At 42.4% G+C, this 23,642-nt stretch overlaps 1 protein-coding gene across 13 annotated transcripts in view; it reads left to right on the forward strand.

Moving 5' to 3' along the window:
• Positions 1-23,642, forward strand: part of DOCK10 (dedicator of cytokinesis 10) — a 150,881-nt gene that overhangs the window by 27,423 nt on the left and 99,816 nt on the right. Inside the window, exon 1 of one of the 13 annotated variants that reach the window (XM_050712484.1) lies at positions 16,236-16,568. The exons of 8 other annotated variants lie outside the window; for them this stretch is intronic. In XM_050712484.1, the coding sequence (XP_050568441.1) occupies positions 16,464-16,568 (105 nt within the window). In that variant the 5' untranslated portion in view covers positions 16,236-16,463. Of the gene's footprint in view, positions 1-16,235; positions 16,569-23,642 lie in introns of those variants that run through there. 4 more of the 13 variants (XM_050712490.1, XM_050712492.1, XM_050712493.1 and 1 more) reach the window with 4 other exon arrangements.

Here is a 23,642-nt window from a genome sequence, read left to right on the forward strand (position 1 = left end):
GGAGTGCTAACACTTAGATGACACTTTGCATTTGGAGCTGGTGACTGGAACAGAAGTTGAGCTTTATCTACTAGGTCACTGATTGTTTTCACATGATTTATTATGAACTTTGGCAGCTGAGATTTGTGTGGAAGATAAGAGCAAAGCGTGATACTTGAGGGTACGATTTTCCCCCTCCCTTGGTACTCAGCTACATGAACACATGGTAAAATGTTTCACGTTTTGAACAAAATGTCGTAACTTGAAGTGACACGTTAGCTTGAGCTCAGCAACAGCGAGGTGATGCTACTACCCTCTCTATTTAATTTGTCATCTCTGAAAAGAGACAACTTGCAGAAGTTTTCTCTCTTCATTCCAGTTACGCAGGAAGTATAAGAACCTTCCCTGTTACACAGACACAGGTTAGCTTCTCTGCTCTCATGTACAGGCAGAGCTGGGGCACTATCAGAGCTGCTTCTTGTGTCACTTTGTAAATGGAAGCTTAGTCTTGTGGTCTAGCAGTAGGAAAGATAAAAGTATGGCTTTAAGATATTTTCCTGACAAACCTCTCATCTAATACTTAAATATACCTCCAGACTTGTTCCTTAAGCTTTGTTGCTCAATGTGCACTAACTTCCTTTCTAGTTTAAATAGTTCCATACCTTGTTTCTCCTCTGCATGCATTTACCTAACTGAAATTTGCACCACACGCACACTCAGTACCATCAGTAGATGGCATTTCTAGAAATCATTTTGAGATCTCCCACTCATGACTTACTGGTTTTATGGGTAGGGGTGTGTTGCAGAGTGCCTCCAAATGGGGAGGGCTGGCGGTGGATGTGGAGGGCGGTGTTAGGTTTAACTCTGTGAAGAGGAGCCATGTCTTAGAGGAGGGGAGTGTCTGTGAAAAGACAGATTATCCAGGGCTGGAAAGTTCAAAAGAAATACTCGTTCACATCTCTCAGCTCAAGTCAGAAGCTTCAATGTAAAATAAGTTTATTGTTATTTAAAATATATATTTGTCTTTAATCAACATCCACGTTGGCACTTGACCTCAATAGGAACAGACACAGGTCTATATTTGAATAAATGAATAATGTTCAAGTGCAAAGAGAGGAAAATGTAAAGTGATGCACAAAATGCAATTCTACTTCAAAAAGCCATTTTTGCAACTGCTGCTGTTGTCTTTGAGACTTCTTTCTTGTGTCTGATGCTCTATAGGCCTGCTGGTAAGTCCCTAGCAATGAACTCTTCCCTTCAGAAGATGTGCACCGGTGGAGATTGGTGGGGCTCAGCATTATAATCAGCAGGATGGTACAGAACGGATGGTGCCCACCTCACTTCTTCAGAGCAGTGTGGGCTCTGCTGTGCTACAAGACATTTGGTTTGGTTTTGGCTTTTACCAGTTTAAGCAGCAGATATAGTTTCTTAAACACAGATGAGAATGAGCCCAAAATGGGGATTCATTTTCATATTTAAGTTCATTGCAGTAACAGTTGAAGTATGCGTCTGACTGAAAAAGAGATGGCATAAAACCAGTCTTTTTCAGTGGAGCAAATCTTCTCCATCTGACTTCAATACGATTAGATCTGTGATTTGAGCAACAATGTTTTATATTGCTTTCACCTCTTATTAATGTTGAAGTAATGTGTATGGCACGATAGTATGTGGAATTAAATTATTATGAATCTGTGAACTGAGTTTGTTTGACAGCTTGTGAAGTCTGTGGATTCAAAACAATAAAGCAGGTGGTGAAAATATGCTCCACAGAAGAGGATTTTTTTATTTATTGATTTTTTACTGGGAAGGGTAGAGTGTAACTCAAAAGAACATAGAAAAGTCTTTGTCAGTCGCAGTCGCTGGGAATGCTTCATGAAGGCTTTGTGGTTTTATGCAGTTGAGATGTGTGCTCAAAATGCTTCTTGGGAACGAAGATGGTTGACCTGTAGAAAGCTAAAGTAACTTGATTAAGGCCAAAATGGAAAAGAGGGAAACTTTAAAAAACAAGCAAACAAAACACCTTCAGGCTTTGGCCATCTGCAGCCATACTGCTTCACCTACTAAGCACATTTATAAGCAAATCTATGCATCCACATGCTTGATCTGCTGCAGTTGGCAGCTTTGTCTGCAGTGCTCTGCCTGCTGTTCTGCCTGGCTGTGGTTCTGATGGGCTGAAGCGAATGCCAGCTTTCTGCTTTCCTTGAGTGTTTTGCTCTTTGGGTCTTCCTCCGTGCCTTTTTGTTGATGTTGAAGTATTTCCATCTTATAAAGGAAGAGTTAGGAACAAAATCCCAGTGATCTGACAGGCCTGGGATTCTGGAATTGGGTGAGCTATGGTTGTAGAAATCTTACATGGTACGTGATGTAAATAGGTTGAAATTATACCCAATCAGCCAAGTGCACAAATCTTGAGTTTGCTTGCTTTCTTGTGTTTATTGCAATATTAAATACATTTATCGTGGAATAGGCAGTAAGGAAAAGAGAAAAATCTGTGTAATAATAAAGAGTGAACATAGATTTAAATGCCAAGCACTAGGCATGAGCAATCAAAAATAACCACAATAATATCTCTGAAGTTCTGGAAACTCGAGGTAGCGCTTTGAAATGTATTTCTTGTTCAGAAACACAGAAGGCAGCGGAGGTTTTCTGTTTCATATTGTCAGTATGTGGTATAGTGTTCAGCAGAAATGCAGAATATATTAAATAAACATTTTTGTATCTGTGACCGGCAGCGTGTAGGTCTACTTTCAGAGGCATTCTCTTTTTATGTGCACCTTGGGCTGCACAAGTAGGTCCAGGCTTGTGTCTTAGTTGAAATCATTCGGTGTTTCACCTCCCACAGCAGGTCCGGGGCTGCTGACCCTGGGGTAGGCGAGGGGAGCGCAGTCGTGGCTGGTGGGAGAGGAGTGGCTCGGAGATCGGGGAAGAGAAGCCAAGGGGAAAGTGCTCTTTCCCCTCATCTGAAATGAATTAGGCACATTGCTGTTAAACTTGGGTAAGATTTGATCTTTGAGGGAGAGCAACCTCGCTGGATGTTGACAAATGAAGGTATTCCAACTGACAGGGCTTTTTCCTTTCTCCCTGTTGTTACCAAGAGGTTTGTTTTTTGCTTTGCAGTGAGTATTGGTTCCTCCTACTGATGCTAATTCCTGCTTCCTTCCCAAAGTGGAAGTTGTCTTCTGCTTTGACCGCAAGAAAAATGCAATCCGTCCACCTCCTGGTGAAATTGTAAATCTCAATCGAGTTTGGCAGAACTGTTCCTGATATTTCTCACTCTTAGAATTTTTCTTTTTTACAACAGTAAGCTTAATGCCGATGGTCTAAAGCCAGTATAAATAAACCAGGATTCCAGTTCAGCCCATTCAGACACAAGCATTATGCAAAGTTGCGTTGCTCATTAGAGACCAAGAGATGTATCTATCAGCCCTTATCTGTTTCATAGAGATATATGCATATATTATTCCATGTATCAGAATTTGGTTTCCATGTATGTAGAAAGTTCCCATTGCTCTGTAGCCTCTCTGGCAACCTGTGGCTAGCAAGGTGGGGTGACGTGGCTCAGTACAACAGGAGTCATTTCACTTCCCTTTCCCTAATACCAGCTCCTGAGTTGTTCCGCTTCAAACAGAAAGCCTGTGTGGCTGCTGACAGGGCCAGAGCTGTGGCAGAAAGATAAACTGAGGAATATGTACTATGAGCACATCTGTGCTTTAAAATCAAGTGTGATTACTGTATGTGCTGTAAAACCTAGTCTGCTGCTTTGCATCCCAAGAGAGTTACCACCTGATTTCTAAGAACTCTCAAGAGATTCTGACTTCTAGGCTACATTTCCTGTATCATTTCGTCCTTTTGACGAAAGGCACGGCCCCTTTTTGACTATTGGGTGACTACTGTCGGACTGTGGGTGCATACAGATGACTTCCAGGTCACGATACCTCCTGCAGCTTAAGAGTAACTGCACAAACACGGGTGAACGATTTTGCTCTTCCCTTAACCAAAGGTTATAAGGTACATAAAGGCAGAACACAGGATTTCATTACTAAGGCTAAGCAGACTTTCAGTGTATTTAATCCTTTCAGCTTGCACTAATTGGCAGCTCTGTTTTTGTGAGTATGTGAAACAAGAAATGAAGTCTCTGCCAAGGTGCTCAAGTAACTGAATTATTGCTCACTGCAGCACTGTTGCTTCAGGAACACAGAAGCAGGCACGGTGTCATCAAAGTGTCTGGAGCTAAGGAAAGCGGAGTGTCTGCGAAATACAGGAGCGGTTTCTGGTCTTCAAGCTTTTATATCACTTCCTCTGAATAACCGAGTCTGTAGCCTGAATTATTGCGTGCAGAGAGGAGTGTCGTGGTAGAGAGAGGGTTAGAATTCAGCATCAAAAAACACGTCACTATTTAATACTTGAGGATGTTTTGGGTGGCAAGGGGCTGGCATCATCATGGGGCACTATTCCATGTCCAGTCCAGCCTAGGCTGACTCAGACCACGGACCATGACCTCCTCTTCCGAGGTAGGGTAACCGTGCACATGCGGACATGTCCCCAGTCAGAACGAAGCTCAGCACACTGGTTCCCTCATTGTTCTGGGGGTCACTTATTTCATCTCCACTGGGACTCTTATTTTAGACATAGGGACCTGCATAAATAAATGCATATTATAAAAATTGTACTTTTTTCTTCCTGTTAAATTGGTGCCTCTTCAGAACAAAATGTTATGTTCTGTCTGAACAGAAAGAATGTGTGCAATATCTTACTTTTACAATTGCAGTCTGTTAATAATTATTGCCAATTTGTGGTTAGCTTAAAACATAACAGAATCTGTGTGTGTGGTTTGCAATGAAAAATAGCCGTTGTAATGTTTGTCAGACTTCTTTATGCCTCAGGGTTCACTCTGAATACAGTGTATGGAACCAATTGAAGTGAATACTTCATGCCTTTGGTGTTTGTTTTTCCTTATTTCTTGTCTGTCAACTGCTGTGCTGATTTTCTTTTTATTAGTATTGATACATGCTTGAAGATGAGACAGCCACATTGAGTTCTTGGTTTTACATGTGTAAATCTAGCAGGATAAATTTTTGACTTAATGCAGTAAAACAGAAAAACAGATCAGAAGTATAACCCTGCTGCCCTTCCCCCCCCCCCCTTTTTTTTTTTTTTTTTTTTTTTTTTTTTTTTTTTTTTTTTTTTTTTTAAGAAATCAGAGAGTAGAAAATGTGTGTGGCCTTGGCCTTGCTGGATCAATCAGTGATGAGCTATGAAACTAGTATGCTGGGAGTTAAACATATTGGCATCATCACTGACAACGTTTCTTTGGCATCTCAATGCAATTTCGGTGCTACCTTGATGCTTTCAGCAGGCTGCGACTTACATGCTAAAATTAGATCTTTCAGAGCGTAAACCGTAACAGTGGGGAGATTAATTACTGACGTGTGAATTCCTGGAACCAGACACGCCACTCTCCTTCTGAGAGGTTTCTTCCATCAGTGAATTATGTGCAAACGTACTACAGCTCGCTGTGTAGCAGGTCTGATCTTAATGGAATTATGAAGGCAGACAATTTCTTAGGAGGAACTTTGCCTGGAAGCATGCCTATATTTTCTCACTTTTGGCTACTTGGGGCTTGAATGTAAAGAATACAAATGGTGCTCACGCAGCCAATCTCCATTTCTTTTTTCCCAGTGCCTTAGCTCTGTCTGTCCTTACCCCGTTCTCCCACGTGCTTGAGGAGCCTTTCCTCATCTCCCTCGAGCTGCCTGGAAGTGCAGGCCGCGTCCAGCTGCCTCTGCAGTCTCGCCAGCTGGCGCTCAGGCTTGGATGTGCTCAGCCAGGCCTTGACTGCTTGGGTTATTTGCAGTGCCTGAGTTCCTCCAACTATTGACCACCATTAGCTCTTCGGTTTTAAGCAGGAAGATGAGGCATGGCCCTTCTGGAGGTGCAGCCATCTGTAGGGTTAGCTGAACGCTTGTTCGTGGCCAGGAGTGCCCAGCTTCCTCGGCCTCGCGGTCTTGCTGCTGGGTTTCCTTTTGTCTTTTGGCTGACCTGATGCGAATGAAGCCCAGGCCCTTGTTGGCCATCTCAACTCCCAGGTGTGCCCCAGAGCGTGTCCTTTGCATGGCTGTGAGCAGCACACGTGCGGAGGGTGCAGGGAGAGTCATCCTGACCTCCACACTGGTCAGTCTCGGGGGAAACATTTCCTGTTTCTGTGCAGACTTTTAATGAATAAATTTTCCAGTATTTGAGATACACGTTGTAATTTGTTGGTCATGGTGTGGCTTGCCCTCCTAAAAGGGGCAGCTTGCCCCTTTTATCAGGTAATCTCTGTTTCTGCCGGCAGTGCAGCAAAGCCGTCGGTGAGAAAGGACCGGTGAGGGGAGCGTTCACGTGGCCATCACCTGCTGCTGTTCAGAAACCCTCTGGCGGCATGCCCCTGACTTCCTTGGGCACCTGTGCAAGCACAGAAAGCCTCAGCGTGATGTTCAGAAGTAGAAGGAAAACTCATGAATGTTGTTTGAACTGAAGAAGTGTTTGGAAATAACAGACGTGCTTCTTAGCGTGTGCTTCATTTCATATAAAAATTAGAAGTGAATCCTGCCTAAGCTGGGTACCAATATGTTTGTCTTCCGTTATTGAATCTACTGGTTAATAATATTTAGCTCTAAAACGTTTTTGCTTTATAAAAAAGGCTGTTCTTGAAGAATACACCAAAGTGGACCTGCCCACATGAAATGTCTGGGAGATGAGTTGACACAAAAGTTTGTACCAGTTCCCACTGAGAATTTTCTTTACACAGTATTTTTAAGCTGCCAAAAGCTTTGCACGTAAGAAGTGCTTGCCAATTTTCCTTTTTAAAACAAAATCAAGGGCAATTTTACGTTACATGAGCCTGCAAAAAGAATCTGAGTTGGTGGCTGAACATTGCTTTTTGTAAAACGCATTCAAAAGACGACCGTATTTCTTGGAAATATTTTTACAAAGGATTTGCTCCTAGAATCAGACCATGTCTGCAGTGCTTCAAGCAGAACAAGGAACTGAGTGAGGAAGAACTGCAGCAAACTGCTTTGTTTCCCATCCACATCCTTTTCTGGCACTTGCTTCTGCCTGGCTGTGCTGTGTATTTGCAGGCGGTCAGAAGTTAACCTCTTAGCTTCTGATTTTCTGACTGCTGCTTTTGTGTCCAGCTCAAGTGGTGCTTAGTAGAAACGAATCAAGATGTTCCGGCTATTTAGACAGGAAGAGAGAGCTTTCTGGACTTTCCAGAATTAAAAAATGAAATAAAAATTCCAGCTCACGTATTACAGAGTCAGGCTGTCCATGACCAGTTTAGGTTCCTGGTGGGTTAGGCAAGAGTGAAGGTTGAAGGGCTTGTCTTCGCTGTTGGCTACAAAGAGCAAGGCGTGGGAGTGGGGAAAAACACAAGGGAAGAAATACTGGCCTACATTCATCCTGTTAGAGAAAACCATTCGGAGAAGGCAAAGGAAGAGGAATGGCTACGATTCGGCTCCCAGCCTTGCAGAGGCTGGGACCTGGAGGCTTACACCAGCTTTACTGTGTTAAGAATGACATAGTTCTGGTCCTGCTTTCTTGCTCACTCCGAAATCATAAATAAAGTTTGCTTTTTGATCTATTCTTGGATAACAGAGTTCCGTAGCAGCTTCCTGGGAGGTCTTTAATACACAGCACAATTCAAAACACACGTAGTGGAATTGTAAAATTACAGAGAAGGATGAGGAGGATCAGTAGACTGTGACTGTGTGGATAAAGAGTGGACGTGGACTGGCCTGAACAATAACTATGAGGGGATATGATGGAAGCTGAAAAACCAAGGATGGCGTCACACGTGTAGCCTTTGCTTGCAGTTCCTACTCTCAACAAGAGAAATTGTGGTCATCACTTGAAACTAGTGGATGACAACTTTGGGGTGGGAGGAGGGAAGTGAAGAAAATTTGCTCAACAGAATGAGTATTTGAGCTGTGGATTTCCTTGCCACCAAATATTTAACGTCCGTGGTGCTTGCATAGATTTAAAGAATGATTGGGTACATCAATGAAAGAAAAGTGTTTGAGAATTAGTAAATATGGAGGATGGTACCTTGGCTGGGAGCCTGCGTGAATGGAAACTGGAGGAGTATTCAGGAGAAATACTGCTATGCTTACTGGTTTCTGTATTTTTTCATAGGCATCTGTGGACTCACAGGTCCAGAAAGCTGAGTTAAACAAATTTTCATCCTACCCAGTATGGTCATGCTCATGTAAACTGCAATTTAGCATGGCATCTAGGTGAACATTCAATACTTTGCTTGCTACTGAAATAATCACAGAATCACAGAATTGTAGGGGTTGGAAGGGACCTCGAAAGATCATCGGGTCCAACCTCCCTGCCAAAGCAGGTTCTTTAGAGCAGGCTGCAAAAATAATACTCTACTGTGCGTTGCCTTGCCTCTTACTTACCTGCAAGTATGTCAACTTCATTGCCTGCTCACATGAATTACTGTGCATTTGTTTCAGCCTGCTGGCCACGTGCATGGACCTATCCTGTGAGCCAGCTGATGCGTGGTAGCATGCCTGGACATCTGAACCCTGCACATCCCTTGGCTGTTTGTTGCTGCGAGGTTGGGATAATTGAGGGAGTAGAACTTAATGGAGTATATTATGTTTCCTTTTGCCAAGGTTGGGGTTATCTTCAGTTTTGATTACTTTACACAGGCTTTCACAAACCACAGGGCTTGTTCTGGGATCCCAACCACTGCCATGTCTGTTTTTTCCCAGAATTTTTATCTTCTTATTTTGTTAATACTGAAGATTTCACATTTGTTATGAGTATGTATGAAGATTAGCAGTTTTTAGTTTAGAAATTAGAAACAGAGACTGGGAAAGTGAAAGAGTTATCTGGAAGTACAGACAATTATGTCAGAGTGAGAAATACGTTATTGTGCGTTGGCACTCTTCACTCTAAGACTTCACAGTTTTACTTTGTATCGTAGGAGATCAGGTAAGAGAAAAGGAATGTCAAAAGAATGCAAGATGTCTTTTTCTCTTTTCCACTGCCAAAGTGAGCTAACGTACATTTGACTTGCAGGATTTTATGTTGCATTCCTTTTTCTCACTGAAATAAGAAAATAATCTTGCTTATCTGTAGTTTGAAATTTTTCTCTCTTCAAAACTGCCATTATTTACCTTTTGACAGTAGGATCTAAATGATGAAACATTATAGCAAGTGCTTTCTTAGTTGCTTAAGATACCTACAGGCAGTAGAAGAGGGCTTACAGGAGCTTATGAAGTTGAATATATGCTATAAGTGTGTAAAATCAAACATAATGGTTGTACTGTCAGCTTGCATACGTATGGAGGGAAGAGTATTTTAGTACTTAGAAAAAAAACAAAGGAGAATATCATAGAATATTTTATTTTTGTGTGTATATGTATGGACACATGTATTTGTGGCACTATAGATGTTGTTTGTGACCTTGAGTAAATGAGCTGCCTGACCTCCTTTTGCTTCAGCTATTCCAGCTGGAAAATTGGGTGGAAATGTGGATTCTCTTTGTAAACCAGATGTTGCTGAAGCTGAGCTTTTCTTGGTAAATAAAATGAAAAATCATTGCTGCAATGTAGGATAGACATGAATAGCAGATACTAGAATTACAATCAGAAAAGCACGCAATGGAAGCCAAAAAACAGGGCAGCCGCAACATGTCTGAAGATAGTAAATTTAGATGATTAAATTATTTAATGGCCTTTTATGGCCCTTCATCACTATGTGTTTTGTTATCAAGGGCTGATTCCAGTCCAAGTAGATGAAAACAAAAGGATAATGTTTGTTTGAAATTTCCCAGTGGATCAAGCTAAAGAAGAAATTAAAGTAATTGCATATTTGGTTTTTGTACGCATCAGCAGGACAACATTGCTAATGGAAAGTTTATTCTTTCAGCCTGACTGCTGATGTAAAAAGAAGCATTTTGTTCACTAAAGCGAGTATGTATAGCCGCGTTTCTATTCAACCTGTGCAAAGATGCCTGGAACAGAAGATTGCTGTGCTCGGTGCTGCTGGAGGGACTCATGCCCGCAAAGGGGGCCGACTGGCAGCACCACGGCTCGGTACGCCCGGCTCGTCCTGCTTCTCCAAGCAGCTGCCATCCCAAGTGCTGAAAGGGCACAGAAGGAGTGGCAGCAGGCATGAGACCTGTGAGACTGGTTTTCTGCTGAGTGCAGGTGTTTTTCCACCTTGGGAAGCTGCTGGAACGATGCTGCTGTTGGGAGTGTTTTCTTGAATGGTAGAAATGTTATCGTGGCAAGGCAAAAGCAGCAATGGGGGTGCGTATTTAGCAGTGTTCCCAGATTTTTGGAGAGGTAGGGACTGCTGCTTGCTCAGTTGAGCCTGCTGCCGAAATGAGATAATAGTGCGATGTTTGAGAGTTGTAAAACGAGCGAAGGGGTAGCAGGTGGCTTTTGGAGCGTAGGCGTTATCAGCAAGCTCTTGTGAGTACTTACGAGGCTGTGTGGAGGTGATGAAATACGTAAGCTGGAAGGGCCCTTGAGTGCTGTATGCGACACCACACTGGAAACTGCCCAAATGCCCTCCCCAAGGCCTTTCTCCTAACACCCCTGGGGATGCTTTCAGCCCCAAATGAATCCCATCGACCCTGGCAGTGCACAAAGACTGGCAATCCAGCCTGTCAGCGGCTCGTGGCACCACCAGCTCAAACAGAGGGTGTGTTGTATCCTTCACGTGGGACACGGAGATACAGAAGCCTCTCACAGATTTGTTCCGCATGAGGTGCACTAATAGCTAGGGCATGGAGAGAAGACGAAGGCACAGAGGAATGGTTGCGCTGTCAGCCTGGGAAGGAAAGAAATGGACTGATGTAGCTGGGGCTGCTGACATCGGAGACTGTTTTCTGGAAGGGTCTGTTAGCGGAGCTCTGAGAAATAGAAGAGACTTGTTTTCATGGGTATTTATGCAGGGTCATTGTCACCCTGCCTCAGAGAGCTCACCTTGTGTGCTGATGTCGTTTTTACCATGATGGATTTCCAGCCCTTTGTCTTCTCAGAGAGAGAGCTTTTTGGATTTGTAGGCAGAATGCAAGTATCAGCTATTGCAATGACTTTGCAGAGTGTGTTTATATGTGGAGGCTGATGTCTTAGCCTAAGTTACTAGATTGTAGGTGGAGTCAGATTTCTCAAAAAAAAAAAAAAAAAAAAAAAAACACTAATTCTCTTCCTGTTGATTCAGTACCAGAGTGACTTTGAAAAAGGTTGCAACATATGTGGTTTTTCCCTTAAAAAAAAAATTTAATTTGCTTTTCTGGTTGAATTACTTTGAATTTTATATCCCTCTTTCCTTCTCTTCTCCCCCCCTCCCCTTTTTTTAAAGGAGACTCAAAGCATGGATCTATACTGAACATTTCATTCCAAAAGACAGTCTCGATAGAGTGAGTTTGTTTGTTTTTCAGTCATTAATGACAGAAGATGGAATGGAGATAACTAAGCTTTCTACTAGGTGCTAGTAATAAATAAATAAATAAATAAGAAAACTTGTTTCTGATCCTGCTGTAGTAATATGCTTTGCCTTTCCAATACGGAGCTTTAAGGAAGTTCAGGTTACATGCATTCACAAGCCACTAAAGAATACATGCTATTCTTGACGTCTGGAAGACGTGGGTGAGATGAGTGTGTGGTGTACAGTCATCGGCACCTCACTCACAGTCCCGTTAGTGGATTTTTGGCAGTCACATCTGAAAACGTGGAGTCGCTCATTACAACCAATTTCCTAGCAAGTGCTTGGACCACCGAGAAGGTCACAGATTGTATCTGATACAGCTTGCTTCGTCATCCAAACGCATAACTTCTAGTGACATTGCCCTGCTGCACTGTTCCAGGTGTGAATGACAGTGATGGTGGGCTTACCAGGGGATTGAAAATGAATGCCAGGTGGTGAATATATGAAAAGTGGCATCAGGATGTATTAATATAGTTTATCTGCTGACACTGCCTGTAAGCTGTAGGGTATAAGAGTGTTAATCTCCTCATTATTGGCCTTAGTAGTTGAGTGTGCTAGCAAGACCTCCAGGTTTTGCAACTCCTGCACCCCACATCCCTCGGATATAACAAGAGGCTGGAAGGCTATGTGGAGTAAGAAAAAAGGATAGGGAGCCTGTTGTGACTCTTGTTGTGCACCCTGAAGGTACCGCATTTTCTGCCTTCTTCCTGGTACCTGAGTTGATAGCTGGCTGCTGTGGACGCGTGCTAACATCGTGGTCACGCAGTGCAGAATTGTTTCTGTTTCCATGCCAGGGGCTGGGTCCCGGGTCTGGCTGTCATCCCTTGTTTTTTCTTCAGCCACTGTGGGGGTGGTGAAGTCTTTTCCCCTCTGATGGGCTTCAATCTTGATGCTTGCTTGAGAGTGCCTAAGCCTGCTCAAGCATGACCTCTTGTTGGTTAGTACCTGCTCTTCTGTATTTCTCTTATTCCTTTCTGATTGAGCTCTCCTACTCTATTAGGTTGTCCTGGCTCATTTGATTCTCCATGTGTGCCTTTTTTAGAGCTGTAGTTGTAATAGAGAAAAAACTCTGTGTCTGCGATATGACCATGCAAATGACCATGGGTGTACAGTTCTTTATGTTTACATGGACATAAGTCAAGACTATGTTTTTGACTTGCACAATGTTTGTGCATGTCAGCATTCCTCCCAGACAGAAATATTGAGCAGGAGGGAAGTAATCATTCCTTGACACTTGCTATGAATTTGATCTTTGCATGAACTGAAACTTTATTTTGATCTTTCTTGATGGGAGAAGGTAGATTATATTATTTAGGAGGACAGTGTTGTGAATTCAGTATTTGCAAGTGAAATATTCAGCAACTCAAATATTTAACCTGTTTAGAAGCATCTTTTATGTCGGTTGAAGATATGTACTTTAGAGACTGATTTTTCATATCTTCATAGGGCTGCTTGCTAAGCACTAGTGAAATTCATTTTCCAGTGATTGAATGACATACTGTAGCAGTGGATTAGTTTTGTCCAGCAGTACATTTTTATATATTGCTGTATATCATAGATTCAGGCTAAAGTCAATGAAGCATGCCAATGCAGAGATTTAAGAGAGAAATAAATTAAGTTGGACAGAAGATCTGAAAGAAATGTAGGGAAAGAGAAGAAAAGAATTATTAAAGAATTTGTGACCCGTGTCAGAAAGCTGAATGCTACTGGTTATGAAGCAAAAGGAATGTATTCCTTAAATGTATTCCTTAAAATGTATTCCTTAAAAGGATTGGACTTATCAAATGTTGTTATTTTGCCTATCTAGATGTAAATGAGTTTCTTCAAAACTCTGGGAACAGATGAAAATGTTCAACACAGACAGCAATTAAACCCTGAACTGCCTTACATATGTTACCTTTTAAGTGCTTCAGTGTCCTTATTTTGACTGTATGAATTGGGTGCAGGACTTTGCAAACGTAAACAAGGCTTGTGGCTGTGGCCCAATATCTCTTTTCTTGGGTTAACTTGGGATATGGTTAATACTTTTTACCTTACACATAATCATTCTGGATTTAAAATCAGCACAGGAATTTTATTTGTATTAACTGATTTTGTGATTATCTTAAATTACCTGATAATGCTAGCTAAAGAGATGCAGAAGTCTTTAAGGAAAAATGAAGCAATATTTAAAGTTGCACTGATGCTGGTCAAGTTTGCTCTGTACTTCTACTACAGGACAAAGCATTATTAGATGTTAAACTGATGATGTTATTCCCCATTACAAGTGCAGAGGGATATGATATGCATCCAAAACAGATCTAAGAAAGTGACATCTTTATTTGCAGTTGTCTACTATCAGTTCTGTTTATATCTCTGTGTGAATGCTATAGCTTATTTGTTATTTGCTTGCTTCAACCTTTAAACAGTGCTGAGAAAATACAGTGCTCAGTGCCTTTAGCATCGAGTCTGAAAATCAGGCTGTTAGAGGAATGGCAATAAATGCGTTTTAATAACATGAGGATTGAAAGTGCATTGGACAAAGACACTTGGTGGAGTCAACTGGATAAGGACCAACTGGAAACCTGAACCTAAGTCCAGCCTTTTTATTATTTGGGAATAACACAAGTTCATCAAATTTTCACGAAGCAGTGGGGACTTAGCTGGGGGGGAGAGGATGCCCTGGAAGGGCTCCTCAGCATTGCTGGAGGCAGGAAGTGTAGGAGACAGCCTTCCCCTGCCGTGTGTGCAGAGGTTAAGGTTTCTGATGGAGCTGAAATGGGCATTTAAGTAGTGTCCTAAGCCAAACTTGAGGAGCAGTTTTTGCAGGCTTTATGCAGGCTGCAGAAGCTGACAGTGCAGGGAACCACCTTCCCTTTCGTACAGCATGGTGTTAGGCTGCATGGTTTTGGTTTAAGGAGCTGTCTTTTCCAGGTCCACTCACTAAGTGGTGCCTGTCTGCCTGCGCTTGGGCAATGCTGCAGGCGGCTGAGACAAGCAGCTCTGGAGATGGCTCTGTGTGCTCGAGTTACAGAAACGAGTCGATACGCTAAGGAGCCTCTGAGAGGAATTGATATCTGCTTAAAGTTAAGTCAGCAGGGCTGATGGATCCAGAGTTAAATTTAACTTCCGGCAAGGACCTTTTGTCTTGTCAGCTGTGTTCACTATGTTATGTGAGAGGCACTCGGGACTCGGTAAAGATAGCGTGGTGGTTGGGGAGAAAACAAGGGTGATTCCAACTTGGTTAGTGTTGTGGTTCTATATTGGTAGCCACTTGAAATGTCTGCATATCTTGGCAAAGAGCTTCTGTTGCCTTTTCTGTTTTCTAGTGCCAGATGCGGATGCTTTTCACGCTAAGTAGGAGTACAGTGAAATCTGTCTCAAGCAGTCACACAGCAGGCTGGTAAAATTCCATTTAAAGGAGGTGATCTCAAACACAAAGCTAAGTTATAAAGATATTGTTGAGATAGGGGTCTTGTTTGTTAAATTCATGAAGCTCATGCATTATATTTTAACTGTAGAAGACAAAGGCAAACTCGTCAGAGTGATGCGTGTTTGTAATACACAGGCCGTATATGCTGTGCTCAGTGTGACTGGGCTCCTGGCACAGGAAGCCTGCATATGGAACGATCAAGTGGAAATTTTTAAGAGGTTTGTTCCTTTGGATCAAATGTTACTAATGCTGAAAAATGCCAGAAGGGGTTCATGGAATTCAGAATTATTTGCTCAATACAAAGGGAGAAACAACAAAACAAAACAAAAAATCTGCAGATCTCAGAACAATTCACTGAAACAAGTTATGAAGATGATGTTTATAGTTCAGTGTGCAAAACATCCTGAGTGAAAGAGCCGAAAAACTAACGATTCTCTTGGCTACGCACACTAATATTAACTACAAAATAAGAAGACGCCACATAAATACTGTCCACATAGGGAAATGCAGGTTTTCTACTACAGCAGGACGAGTCCTCAGCTGGAACAAAGGAGAATAGAAGGGGCTGTGCGAGCACGTGCACGTGTGGGCACTGAGGGGATTTGTTCAGGTCTGAGAGATACTTGCGCCCTGTGAGCCTGCGGACAGCTGGCTGTTGGGCGAGTCGCCCACCAGAACAACGAAGGGGCTGGCCGCACGTCCTGCTCCCCTTCTGCTCCCGGTCCCCACCAGGGGCAGTGGGATGGGGGCTGTTCCAGCTCCCCATGGGGGTCCCAGGGCTGGCTGGGGGGTGGCAGGGGCTGCCAGCCCACCTTGTGTACCCTCAGTGAGCTGGCGGTGCCGCCTCGCCAGGCAGAAACAAGCGGTGATTATTTCTAGCTGGCAGGTGACAGGCCTAAGACCAGGTTTTACAGGTCAAAACGTATTTTCAACATCAGCACGTGAATGGCTCTGCTTCCCATTTTTCAACTGTCTGCAGATTTATAAGTTCGCGGGGTGCTTCCCCTTACTGACGTTTGGCGCCCCGTGAAAGGGGAACTGTTACCTCAGCCCGGCAGCAGAGCTGACTCTGGGCCTGAGCAGCACCACGGCTGCTGTGCGGCCTGTTGCTGAGGCCTGCCATCGCCCCGCTCAGCAGGAGATCCCCGTTTTTTGAGTAACTTCTTAGCTTGGGGACATATGTGCGCATGAAGGAGGACTGCAGCCATTTGGGCTTTCGAATCAGGGAAGGTGGTGAGGGGAAAGGATGTAATGGTTTTTGAGGCGAAGATAGACATTCAGTTGTAAGACTTGTTGCTAGAACTTCCTGTTTTGATTTGCATAAGAGACGGGGGGCGGGTGTATTTATGGTTTAATGAGACACTGCCGCCTTAATAGAGCATTATTCACAGGAAGAAATGAGTTATTGCTGGCTTTCTTCTTTCTGTTCAGTTACTGTGGATACAGCATGTAAGTTTTAGACATACTTCCCTCTTGAACAGTATACATAGCTTTCATTTGTTACGCTGAAGCAGAGGTTGAAGGATCACAGTTTTTAACGAGCAATTTGTTTGCTGCTTGAATTCCTACCGATACAATGAGCTTTCGAGGGAGAGTTTTCAGAAGGGAGCCCAGTGAACTGCGGAAGAAGAGAAAGACCATGAGGCGAGTGAACCGAGGAGAAATTCACAGACTGAGCTGCGTGAGTATGCCTCCCGTCCCTCCATCTCTTCTACGAAATTCTTATGAAATTACAGGTCAAATACAAATAGGGGAGAGCAGGATTTATTCCTTGGTGTGTGTTTGTAGGAATTGTATTAACCTGTATGACGAGGTACTAAACATCAGAGAATGATTACGTTACGACTGAAGCATGGAGAGTTCAGGAGTTTACATCAGGGAATCTGTTGTGTAGCATCACGTTGCCGATCAGGTACTGATAGCAGCATTATGTGATGCTCTCTGAGACGCCTGGTAATGCATGCTTGGTAGTTCTGTGAAAATCAGTAACGGTGCTTCTGGAGTAGAAAGTTCTTCTCCGTGACTTCAGGTCTCACAATCTACTAGGTTCAATTTGTGCATTTGGAGGCCAGAAGCAGGAGAAAGTCACTCTCCTACAGTGCAGTGAGCAAGTGAAGGAAGATCCAGAGCCCTTGGTGGAAAGCTGGAGCAACATTCTACCCCATGGAGGTAAACAGTGGCTTTGCCACTGATAGCACTGAGCCAAGACCGCACCTTCTGAAACTCCCATGTGTGGCACCGGGCAGGTCACGTTAACTCATTTTGCATCTAAGTTTTCTCAGGTAAAACTGAAAATGTATAAAAGTTTTAGGTGAAACACTGTTGAGAAGACAAAGGCAAGTATTGGTTTCCAAAGTATTCCCTTAAGACACTACTTTAGATTTCAAATGTTTAATGGTTTCCTTAAGAATGATTTGGAGAAAATCAAGCCTTTTCTTCATAACAGGTGTTCAGTTTTCTTCTGTAGTTTTGTGTATCAAATTAGATTGTGTTTGTGTGTGCAGTGAGGGTTTTTTTTGGAGGCTGTTCTTCATGCTGATGTAGCAAAAAATTAGTGATAATACACTGAAGATATTTCTTATTTGCTTTCTTAAGAAGGAAAATATCTCTGCAATTGCAGAATTTTCTAACTGATTGTTTAGGACTGCCTGTGGTTGGTCTAGCAGTAAAGTGCTTGGGTTTTGCTCATGACTAGCTGCCACTTTGACTGTATATTTTATATGGAAGTGGATCTTTTTGACACGGCTACTTTACGCTGTAGTTCCTGCTGCCCTGAGCTATTGTCATAAAGTCAAAGATGCTAAGGGCTAGAGAGGTTTTGAAGTTAACTCTCAAATGCTGCTAGATTTTCAGAAGTTCTCGGCTTTCAAAGAGTCCCCAGATAACTCTTGGGATTTTCCAACAGCGTTACACAGGTCTGTGTAAGCACTTCAGGGTGCTGAACTGAAACATTGTGTTCAGGGTGCATTTCAATTACCACTGAAAACTTACTTGGTGTTAGGTACATTTTAAGATGCTTGAGTCTCCTTTTGTTTCCTTGAAGCTGACTCCAAAATTCAGTAGGACCACACCTGAAAAACATAACATTCTTGAGAGTTTAAGAAAAATGACAACACCATCTTGGTGTTCACTGAAGAAATGTGAAGTTTTAGGAAGTCCCATGACTAAACATTTAAGAGTACACCCCTTTACCCTTAATAAGGGTAATTATTTGGTTTCATCATGACAAATTAAGTTAACTCATGAATCCTTTAATTCATGTTAGCCTTTTGCAATCTACATAGATTTTTTAGATCTTAAACTTTGTAGTCACACATCCTGAGAATGAAGGCTAATGCAGGTGTTGAAAGCATCTAACCCTGACAGCTCACAAAACTTGTTAGGATGTAGGCACTGCTGCTGTTAAATGCTGGTTAGGAGGGATTTTTGTCATTATTGTGTGGATCCTGACTGTGTGTGATTAGTGCTCACTAGAAGTGGCTGAACCCTTACAGGAAAGCAGAGTTCGACCTAAAACTAAGCCCGAATAGCAGCAATAAATCAGTAGCCTGCCTGCAGGCAGTGCACGGTGCTTCCTGCAAAGTAGCTGGCTTTTATAATGCATGGGATATAAGTTGAGTTTTCAGGGGAATCTGGTCTTTTTTTTCTGTTCTTTTCAGCCATAAGATGAGATGGAGTCACTGTGTCATGTTATTCTGTGGGTGTATTTCTCAATAGCTTGTTTTGCCCCTAGGAAACACAAGCACACTTGGCTTTACTTTTGTGGCTTGTGACCCGTGTCCTTCTACCCACTATTTCGTAATTGGAGCATGTTAAATTGTTGGCCTGTGGGTACTTCTTGCTATCAAACCAGGAGCTGATCCCTCCTTCAATCGCCAGCCTGCTGCAGATCTCCAAGTGGGGTTAGCTCCCACGGCAGCTGCAAAGGTCTCCGAAAGTGGGGACTTATTCAGAGACAGAATTCCTATACCACAGATGGACCCGTGTTTTCTGTACATGGACTTTTATTATTTGCTGGAAACTTGCTTTTGTAAGACTAATTATAATCTGATTAGTTTTAATTGATTGTAGATTGTTGATTGGGCTCAGTGTGGTTGACTGGATCTTGCTTTCATTTATATCATTTGTGTGTGTGTGTGGGCAAATGACTTGATAGCTAACTGATTGGGAAGGTGGTTGATGTCAAGGAAATGTTTAGAAATTTCTGAAACTCGTGTCATTGGGAGAGTTGAGTTTAAGGTGATCGTGCATGAACAATACTAGTGTTTATGGATAAATCCTTAGTGGAAATACAGACATATGATTTAGTCAGATAAGTAGCATGAAAAATATCTGGAACTCATGAAGACATAAGTAACCATAGGATAGTTAGAAAAAGGGAGACATTTACTGCATATCTGAAGGAGGACAACATATATGAGGACTGTCGTGCAAAATGCTGACTTATTGCTAAGTACTCTCTAGAAATCAAGTGTTATTTTTGGAAAGTTTATTTAGAGGTAATGTTAACATTTTTGTCAGTTGTTCTTTGATTCAGGGATTTCTGAAGAGGTTCAGCCCCTTTCAGAAACGTTCTTTGCTTATTCTACAGGTCTAGGACTTCATACATCTACATTTTAGTGTTTAAGTGAAAATGGACCACATAGTTTGTGCAATTTCATGCAATTAACGATAGTGATCAAAGTCTTTAGTGTCAGATTATGATATGATGAACAGACATTAGTTTTCTCTTTGGTTCTAAATATTCACTGCAAAAAAAAGAAAAAGTCTTATGTAGTCTTAAAAAACAAAAGTCAACTAAAAAGAAAACTTTACTTTTGAAGTACATAAAAATAGTTTTGAAAATCAGTTCACTGATGTTCATTGTGTTCTGCAAAATGTGCACCTCTTGTAGCCACAGGATTGTGCTAAATGAGAGTGGTGGAAGCGTCACCTGTAGCGTCACTGCATGCATCTTCCCTGCTGTCCTTCCCCTGAGCCTCACAGACCATGGGTGGATCTCTGCATCTCCTTTATTTGTCCAGCTTGGACAGAAGGAGGGAACTGGTCTGGTCTGATTTTGTTACTATTAACCAATTCTATTACTCCTGCATAGAGAATGTAGCAGTAAGAGCTGGTTTTCCACATTCGCTATGAAGACCATCTGATTGCAAAAACTGGGGACATCTTTTTTAAAGTAGATTTTCCATGGACTACAGTGCAGTGACTCCCTCCCTCCGTCTCTCTTGCATGCACGCACACAAGTGGTGTTTACATAAGCTTCTAAGCTTCCAGTACAATTTTGGTTGAACCCACTACGTACTGTTTGCAGGATGGATAGTTTTATTTATGTCCCTCTTTGCAACCATGAGTCTGCCGAGCTGATACCGTGCTAGAAAAGCAGACATGGCTGGCAGTTGTTTACAGACTGGCTGAACTCGACTTGCTCCAGCACCCTCTTCATGCCCAGGGCAGCACAAGTCACTTTTCCCTACCCAGGGTGAGGCCATTGCTCCCAAGGCCGCCGTCTGCGTGCTCCAGCTCTGTCCCCAAGGGTCCCTACTCACCCCCACATCTCATCTTCCGAGACCCCTTGCACAGCATCCTACCAGTCTGTTCTGATATCTGTACGAAGATGAGAGAATGGCATCCTTGGCTTTTGCCTGCTTTCTTTAAGAATAGGTTCAGCTTTAAAGACTGTTTGTTGCTGTAACTGTGCTCTTTTTGTGGCTAAGGTCAGGTAAGGGGAATGAAGCAGCTGCGTGGTACCAGGTTAGAGGTCTGTGTAAATTCAACTTAAAAACAACTTCAAGGTATTTTACAAGAGTTTCTTGTTTTTCCCCTGAAGTGACCCATGGACAAATATTTAGTCTAGGCTTCAGAAGTACTTACTATTTAGAAATTGTCATTTTTGACATTTTTGACATGTTGCAGTTTCTTTAGAGGTGGCGTTGTCAGTGACACAGTAATGATCGTCTCCTTCCTAAAATGGTTTCTAGCTACTGAGTAAATACTGGGCACACAGGTTGTTTTCTTGTTTCCTGAAATATTTTGCAGGCTATGTTTGTAGTTCAAGCTAATGTGTAAAATGGCAAGTGCAAGTCATTGAAGATGCGTGTGCACGTAGCGTCCAGATTCAGAAAGCGCCACACCAAGCGTACAACGCCAAGCATGCACTCGTGGCTGAGAAACAGAAATCAGGAAATGCTTATGAGTAAGTCAAGCCCAGCACGAAGCAACCCCCATCTCCCCAGTGCATGGATGTTTGAGCTGATGGCTCGTGTGTGGCTTCCGGGTTTTAACCATTACTAAGATAGCTTTAGTAGGCCTGGTGCTGTCAGAATTCATACTGAGAGCAGCAATAAAATCTGCCTTGAGAAATATCAGGCAATATGAAGACTAGGTCACTCACATGTGTCTGAGAATGGGTCCTGTGGTTTGTTATCCTAACCCCAGTCGCCTGTTGGTCGGCCTGTTGGGGCGGTTACGTGCATGTGTGCCACTGAGACCTCAGCTGGCTGCGTAGCTGAAATGAAAATGGCCTGGCTTAGCTCATCCATTTTCAGATATTTAATGCTCTCCATTCTCTTACAGTGATTTTTAAAGCTGGAAAATAGGCACAGTAGATCTTTATAGATCTTGATCGGCAAAACAATGATAATTTATTACGTAAGCAATTAGGATTTACCCCATCCAAAGCTGTATTTGTACAGGATAAATCTCATTCAGTCAAGCAAATCCCTTATTGGTGTCAATCAGTATTTTCTTTGAATAAAGACGCTTTAATGAAAGAAAATGATTTTTCACTTTCCTTACGCCCATCAGCATCTTCTATAGGTTTCCCTGCTTTTTTTGCTATAGCATTTTTGGAAACTAATTTCTGGGTCACTAAGAATTTGGGGGGGTTGGATCTTTGTAGTTCTTCGCAATTTTCTCTGTACCAGAATTGTATGGGAACTGGCAATCCCATTAATGAAATTTCCTGGCACGTCAGCTTCCCCGCTGCCACTGCAGGATATCAGTTATGCTGTGCCACTCTGAAAGACTGACTGGATTCCTTCCCAAGTACAGTTCTCCAAGTTTTGGTGAAAGACATTACAAAGTAAACATTTTAGACCTGACAAGTGAACTTCTCTGAGGGTGGGAAGGAAGGGGTGTCACTGAAAATTTTCTTTGTACCACTGATTTCAACAAACTTGTTGATTGTGGATTGCATACTGAGCCAACTGTAATCTTGCCACTGCCTAGTGGCAAGGAGACACGCACATCGCTCCAGGAAAAAGCAGACATTTTGGTGACTCCATTAAATGTGAATGGTCTTCTAGCCCCAGCTTCAGCTCGTTGAATGTTCAGGGAGCTGTGGCCAGCACGCATCGGAGCAGGTCTGAAGACAGGGTTAAATTCAGCCGTAACAACACACCTCCTCCACAAGTCATGGAATCCTGGCTGTTCTTTAGCTCAGTTCTGACAAGCGTGGCCAAGAAATGTTTAAGTTAAGTTGGCCCACCCTGGTGGAATAAAATTAACTACATATATTAACTACATAAAAATCCACAGTCATGTTCTGTGCCAGCTACAGCATATAACTGGGGACAGGAAGGGAAGAAGTAGTAGTCTGGGAAGCACTTTACATTGATGCCATCCCTGAAGTTAATTTATTTTGCTGTTGTGAATTTTAGTAGGATTGGGCTTGGTTAATAGAATCGTTGAGAAGTCTATTTAAAAAAAAAAAACGAGGAAAGATGATGTTATTTCAATAAGCGGCCCTTTCTCTTGTAAGCCTGTCCTTTTCAATGTCTCGAAGGTATATGAGATTGGTTTGTCTAAAATCACAGTTCATAACTTGGCAAAACACAAAATCAGTCTTCCTTGATTGTGACCAATCTGGCCATCACAAGTCTTCTGAATTTTTAAGAATACACAGTGGATTCTCCTGTCACTAAGAAATGTTTTTTCGGGTAACCAGAGTCCATCAGCTTGAATTGTTTATTTTCTCTTTATCTGTGTTTTTCATTTTCTTCTTTCTGGCATGGGGACTTTAAGAGAAGAAATTTATTTAAGCATCTTTAAAAAATAAAAAATAAATTCCAGATACTCAGAAATTGGTATCTGGCAATATACTAATATGCATTTAAAGCGTTAGAAAATCATAACATTTGGTCTAGTTTATCTTTAGAATGAGGAAGTGCTTGGGATGACTATCCAGATGCTGTTGGTCTAAGTTACATCAGTTCCTCCTTTAATGAGTGGTCACAGAAATATGACTTCAGGCGGATGACGTGTCAGTCATATTGTCATATAACTGTGAAGAACAGGTGGGTACTAGCACCAACAGAAAGTCTCTGTAGCTGACGGCAAGCCGCGTACCATGTCTGTTTCTTTAAAATAACTTTTGTGGATATTTTGGTTATTATTGCAGGGAAAATAATGCTTTTGTTATGTGGATAAGAAGACTATGGTGTAGGTCTCATTCAAGGAGGTGGGTTTTTACGGTGCTGTTCAAACTGAATATCACTCCTGGAGTTCTGGGCTGAAGTGAAGCAGTGATTGTCCTGCTGTGGTGTTGGCTCCGGTGCTTGTTAGAGACCTCTTAACTATTCAAAAAGAGTTTGGGAAAGTTGGCTAAACAACATGCAGAAGTATGGTCAACAGCGTAGTGTCAGCATGTAAAGTAAATGGTTCTGTTGTGGTTGTTAGAGCAGGTGAGGAGTTGGAGAGGGCCTTTTACTATGTGTTTTCACAACCATTGCAGTACACCTAAATGTAATTCATTACT

This window comes from Cygnus atratus, chromosome 9, assembly GCF_013377495.2.
Source record: "Cygnus atratus isolate AKBS03 ecotype Queensland, Australia chromosome 9, CAtr_DNAZoo_HiC_assembly, whole genome shotgun sequence".
NCBI lineage: Eukaryota > Metazoa > Chordata > Aves > Anseriformes > Anatidae > Cygnus > Cygnus atratus.